At 34.7% G+C, this 6,676-nt stretch overlaps 1 protein-coding gene across 1 annotated transcript in view; it reads left to right on the plus strand.

The window, feature by feature from the left end:
- The window catches only part of Calx (sodium/calcium exchanger 3), a 41,906-nt gene that overhangs the window by 19,762 nt on the left and 15,468 nt on the right, over positions 1-6,676 (plus strand). The window contains exon 4 of the mRNA XM_011308267.1: positions 5,567-5,758. Coding sequence (XP_011306569.1) covers positions 5,567-5,758 — 192 coding nt within the window. The remainder of the gene's footprint in view (positions 1-5,566; positions 5,759-6,676) is intronic.

Below are 6,676 nucleotides of genomic sequence, written 5' to 3' on the forward strand. Positions count from 1 at the left end.
GGGGGGGGGAGGAGAGATTACTCTCGTTTCTACACTCGTTTTTACGTGTCAATGCTTTCTCTTGGGGCTTTTTCTTTTTCAGTCATCTTCTTCGCTTCGTAATGGATTTCCACGGCCCAATGACCCAGATTTCTAAGGGATATCCCGGTAGATAACAAATTCTCATTTTTATTATATTTGTATTAATAATTATATCGTCAATTATCTGGATTAATCGAAGACTACAGCATTTTAAACTGTAATTCATTCGAATAATAATTATAAATTCGCTAATTCATTGATTGAATTGGAATATAATTATGACAGATAAATATTGACCGATATTGAGAATATTGTTGATACGAATTCTAGTGAAAAATATATTATTTCTCAGTGTGAATTGTTAAAAGGGATTAGCACAGAGGGATTAACTGAAAATCCAGAGAGAACGTGGGGGAAATAGTTAAACGTAGAAATAGTGAGGTAAAAGGTGTGAAGACCAATAAAAATGAATCACAAGCGGTCGAGTTTCAGAAAAAAAAGAATTTAATGGAAGAAAGCGAGGAAAATGTCTGACCCAGGCCATGGGTTTACTACTAGCACCGGTTAAATTCGTTATTTTGTCGAATAAAAAGTGAAAAGTTGGGAAAATAAATAGTGGACGAAGATCCGACTACTTCCAGTAGATGAGGTACTCTCTGTCCCATTAAATGTTGAATACCCTAACCTCGAAGGATACGAAGAAGAAAAAAAATGACCGACATTTAATCATGAGGAAGAGAAAACCAAAAAATCATTGACTTTTATCCCAGGGGTAATCAAGACAGAAATTAATCCAAATCTTCTCCGACTTCTTCTAGTTCTCGTCTTCATCACAAGTTATTTATTCCTCAAGTGGTGAAACTCTCTCGGAATTTTTTTCCTATCCTTTTTATTTTCAAGGGAAAGTTGGCGAGTAAATGGAAAGCTCGTTGAAACCAAGAGATAGAATAGATCGACGGAAAAAGTGTAGGAAACAAGAGACATTTTATCCAACTGTAATTCGAGACTACTCCAATTCTTTTCTCACCAATACACCATCCAGAGACGTCTATTTTATCCTACGTGAAAGTATCGAGTGTTTTCTCGTTCTTTCATACACTCCAGCATGCAATCTTTCTTATCGATAGGAAATCCGCTTTAGCACTCGCTCCAGCAACGGAATGTGCAATCCTCGGGATGTCAGATACATCTGATTTTTTTTTTCAACTCATTCGCCAATTTTTACTATTTAATTTCATTAAACTCATTGTTAATTGTCTCTGATGAAAAATTTCGGTGCTCCAGGCACCGAAAATTAATTCTGGGTAAAATTAATTCGTTGGAATTTTTTCGAAATTTTTTTTGGGAATTATTGAGATTCTGGGAGATTTACTCCAATATTTTTTAATTATTTTGATAATTGCAAGAGAATTCATGAAAATTCAGGTGAAATTTCTCCTGAATTTTGAATAACTTGAATTATCAGTCCAATAGAAAATTCTGACATTCAATTCGAAAATTGAAAAAAAAAAGCGCATATTTTCCGAATTTTTCACAAGGACTTGAATTTTCCGAATTATATTAAATATTAAGCCTCGCACCATTCAACCCCTAATAATTTCCAAGCCTTTGATTGCTGTACGAACTCCATAATTAATAATTAATTACATTCAAGAATTTCTCAGTCCTTGCAAAAGATAAAATTTCGTATGATTCTCTGAAACTCTAGAACGTAAAGATCCGCTCCCATTAATTTCCCCGAAACATATGAGGTGAAAATTCTTCTGTCAGCGTTTTAAACAATACAAATGCAAATAATCCCGGGTTGTGTACCGCTTTCAGTTACGAGTGTAGAATCACGACAGAAAATCTCCGCTTTGACGGTAACAAGAAACTTATACTCATCCCCAGTTGAACTGGTGAACTACCCTAGGAAGTCAACACAAAAGCTTCACTCACCCCCGGCTGCCATTTGTACTGGTGTTCCCTCTGGCCTCCATTTTTAAACCTCCTCCATCCTCCCACCGTGATTATTGCCCTGGAAATGTAACGCCATAAATAAACATTCATTCGTAAAAATGTCGTAAAGAATTTCATTACACCCCAGGCTCGAGACATTTGCACATGAGTCGTGCAATTTATTTAACTATTTACTATACTATTAAACCCGTCACGAATGAGAATATGAAAAATTTTGGGCACTAGTGCGCAAATTTGCAATACGAATTTATCTAAAGGGAATTTTAGTAATAAAAAATTGGAGGAATTCGCAATGAGAGAAATCCTTCATGTCGTTGCATTAAAAAATAATAATTCAACGTAGTAATATTAATAAATAAGATAATCATAATTATTTGTTTATGATTAATTATTATATTTTGGAGATTTATGTTTGTGGAGAGAATTTTTTTGGTGATTACGCAAATTCCGGCTTTTGCCTATTCCATTGTTAAAGTCGATTAATAAATATTGTTGCTATTTATTTTTATTGGGGATGAGTGAAAAATAAATGTGGGTTTAAACTCTCGTGAAATTCTGTTATTACCTTGTGAGGGGAAAATGGGGGAAAGTTTATGATTAGGGAATGAGAATTTTCCCGTGAAAACCCGAGGACCCGGGACTTTCTGAAATATTCAAATTGCAAAATTCCAACCCAGTGACGTATTTTCGGGGCTGTCACTGATATCAGGATTTATTCAACCGAATTATCAGGAGAATTAGATAAGAGCGCGGAACATTTGTCGCTGTCATTTATTATCCTGACTCTGCGAGGAAAAGAGTGAAAAAATTCTGGAAAATCCCCCATTGGCGAATCATTTAATTTATCATTTCATTTCTTCAGAACCGTGTGAATTCAAAAATTGAGGAATTTCTGAAAAACCTCAGCGATTTTGAAAATGTAAAATTCATTCCCCCGGATTTTCAATCTAGTGATAATTCAATTGTACTTGATATTTGAAAAATCAATAATTATCTAGAGGAAAAGCAAAATCTCCTTGGATTTTCAAATGATAAATTGATGAACCACTTTTAATTAAAATTCAATTCCAATTCCGATAATTGAAAATTCCGACTTAGTAACAAAAAAAATTGAAAAATCCTCAAATATTTAAATAATATTCTGAATTCCCAGATAATCCAATGATAATCAATTCCTCCAATGAATAAATTGATTTCCCTATTTTCCGCGTCTCCCACGCAAACTGAATATGTAATTAAAAATCACGGTTGATTGATGAAAAAAAATAATGAAAACCGACTCATTGAACCCCCATTGTAAATTCTATTGAATTCGAGGGATCGATCGTTCTCGGCATTAGTCAAACTACCACCTGGTGTCCTTAGATAGATTAATAGGTCGATTATTGTACTCACGAGGTGGGACAATCACATGATACAAGGTCGATTGTCACTCAAGGATTACACCCACTCAATACCGGCATCATTGTTAACGATTCAATCGATAATTACAAAATCAAGTGATTAATCGTCGATTGCAACATCCCCCCAAGTCATTTGTTCACTTAATGATTAATGAATTTTTTCCTACCAGATAAATATAAAAAATTGTCGGCATGGAAAAAAAGCCCCTGAGACAGCGCGACAGAAATCCTGGGATAAATAATGGCGGATGGAATGGAAAAAAAACAATGAAAATAAAAAAACCAAAGGGGGTGGGAGAGGGGTAGTCTGTGTCGTGGGGTGCAACGTGAGCTTTTAAATGTCAGGTATCGATTCTCGTGTCCTCGATACAACGGAATCAGACGCTATCAGTCGGGGGTTGAGTTTGAAGTCCACCCACGTGCTGGGTACACGAAAAAATCTATATATACCCTGATAAAGTGTACTTTGTACTTTATTTGAGTAAATATGCTGGAATAAGTCAATTTATATATTTATTTCAAGTATACTTCATACTTGACTTAAATGGTCGAATGAATAAATTTATTTCAAGTGCATTAATCCACTTAATTTAAATTTAACGTTAAAACTTGGATGAAGTATGAAATATATAAATAAATAAATATAATAATATACTTTTATGGATATATTATTATATTTTCAAAAGAAAATTTAAAGTTGAAAATTTTTTGAGGAATTTCCATTATTCTTGTTGTATGAATCGTGAATTTTTTGCGTAAATAGTCTCTGGAGTTATTAGTGGGTGGGTGGGTGGTGGGTGGATGAGACGAAGGTCATCTCCAGGGCAAGCGAGCTTGCTAGTAGCTTGTAGGGCTTTTTCGCATTATCCAAGATATTTTAGTAATTATTCAGACATACTGCTAATATTTTCAGATCATTTATACTGTCTCCCCCGAATCGATTGCTCCTGAACTCTTGCCCCTGAACGCTCGAGTAATGAGTTAATTTGGGATACGAGAGATCGAATTGAAATAAATATAAAGCAAACTCCAACCGTTCGTTTTTTCCTCATGTTTTTTTATAGAACCGCCAAAAATATATTTCAGAATATCTCGTAATTGTTTATCAATTTTTAATGGAAAAATTCTGGGAATGATTCAATTAAACAATCGAAAAAATTAAATCGACTTCTTTAAAATGGCGAATTAAATTAATTAATCAATTGAATAAAATACTAACGAGAAATTTCAGAAGTTGAGAATTAAATAGAGTATTTTGAGAGAAAATAAAAAATATCAGAAGGACTTTGATATCTATAATTTCAAGTAGCACCTTTGAATAATGAAAAATGTGGGATTAACCTGTTACGAGAGTGCATTTTATCCGATCCTACATAAAACAAAACCGAAAAAAATATTTCCCGGTAGCAAAATCATTTTCCACCGACTCTTTCCATTCAGAAAAACGAAAAAAAAAAAAAAAACGAGCTCTTAAATTAGTAAACACCTTAAGAAAAGTAGAAACTAACTAGCAGGTGTCTAGGTGACCCAGTAAAGGTTCACTGGATAGAATTTACGAGAGTTGCACTGAGCGAAATATAAATGCAGACACACTATTAGATATAGATATACAGAAGGAAAATATCAATGTAGAAATGAAAAAAAAGTATGTATAACCCGGTACACAGTCGGACCATCATCGTGGCCTCGGTTATTCGCATAATTCATACAACAATCGATGCAAACTGCCAGGGGGTGGTGGGTGGCAGTTCATGAAGAAAGAGAAAGACACATTAGGAAAGGTCGCGGATAGCCCTGCGACACGACAACTTCAGTTCTTCAAAATAAGTCTTCAAAGGGCCACAAAAACATTCGATCATGTACCGAGTGATACAGAATCCAAAAATAATCCAAAAATAAGAAAAAAAATATCAGTTCCCCGCGTTCATTCAAGAATATCCCGGAAACTACTGGCTTCACAGCAAAATGTCCGTTGAACTTTTTCTCGGAAATTCAATTTCCCAGGGAAAAGGTTATACAAATTTTTTTTGTAAACCTCGCGGTTCTCGAGATATTCCTGGAGATGATGTAGTAAGATGAGGGAATTTCTTGATTTGGCAGTAAGGGGAGTGAGGGGATGGGGTTTGAGGGTTGAATTGACGGTTTGAGTGGGGATTGATTGATTATTGATTTTTACTCAACAGCTGAGGCAGGACTAGCTGCATCGGCGGAATTGAAAGCCCCGGAGGATCGCACCGATGAGGAAAAAATGGCACTTTTGGGTCGGCCAAGGTTGGGTGACGTTTCTACAGCTCAAATCAGGATCAAGGAGTCAAAAGAGTTCAAGAACACTGTCGACAAACTCGTGCAACGCGCCAACGCTTCGATTTTACTCGGTAAGTTACTTTTGTCACGATATTGTCGGAGTTGATAAATAAAAGAGATGAAAAATAAATGAAAACTTCTCGTGATCAGAGAATTCCTACGTTTTTTTTCTTTTTTTTTCGATATAAAAAAATAAACCTTGTCACGATTTTCATATTCTGATTGAGAGATAAATATTGCAGTATGGAAGAATTAATGGAATAGAAAGAAACACCGATTTCCCTTGCAGTTCATTTTCATTATCGAAAATTGCATCAATTTGTTTTTAATTTGGAATTCAAGAGAATGACTCCCCGATTTTTTAACGAAAAATGGAGATGGATTGGATGTTAATGTCAAGCCGGCAAGAACTCTAAAATTTTTTAATTTGTTTTAAATTTTGATTTTAAAAATTTGTTCTAATGAAATTTCCATTATTATTAATTTTTGTTGTCTAGAACCAGAAATTCCGATTCCGTAATGAAGCTTCCCCCAAATATCTCCGAATCCAAGAGAGATGCGAAAAAATTCATAATACCCTTTTCAACAAATCTCATTTAGCTCTACAAAAAAGATATCACCAAAAATTCCGCTATCTCCCGTAATTTCGGAGATATTTTCGAAAAACTGAGGGTAACCAATTTCCTCAACCCTGAAGGATTTAAAAAAATATTTATCAAACCCAATTAATCTTTTAGTTAAAAAATGGTGATAAAATTCAGATAAATTCATGATCAAGTAATTAACGAAAGGTTGTAATTTTAGGAGTAATTTGAAATAAAATTTTATCAGATAGGTCTGAGAATGGCCCGAGGGCGCGTTGCTGGTAACTCGTCGGCCATTGTTCGTACTTTCTCTACTTTCAATCCCTCTTTGTGACTTTCCAGTTGTTATTGGCACTTTACTATCTATTGTCAATGCACTTGACTTTTTTCCTGATGCCCCCCCCC

Source organism: Fopius arisanus, unplaced genomic scaffold (genome assembly GCF_000806365.1).
Source record: "Fopius arisanus strain USDA-PBARC FA_bdor unplaced genomic scaffold, ASM80636v1 scaffold00059, whole genome shotgun sequence".
NCBI classification, from domain to species: Eukaryota; Metazoa; Arthropoda; class Insecta; order Hymenoptera; family Braconidae; genus Fopius; species Fopius arisanus.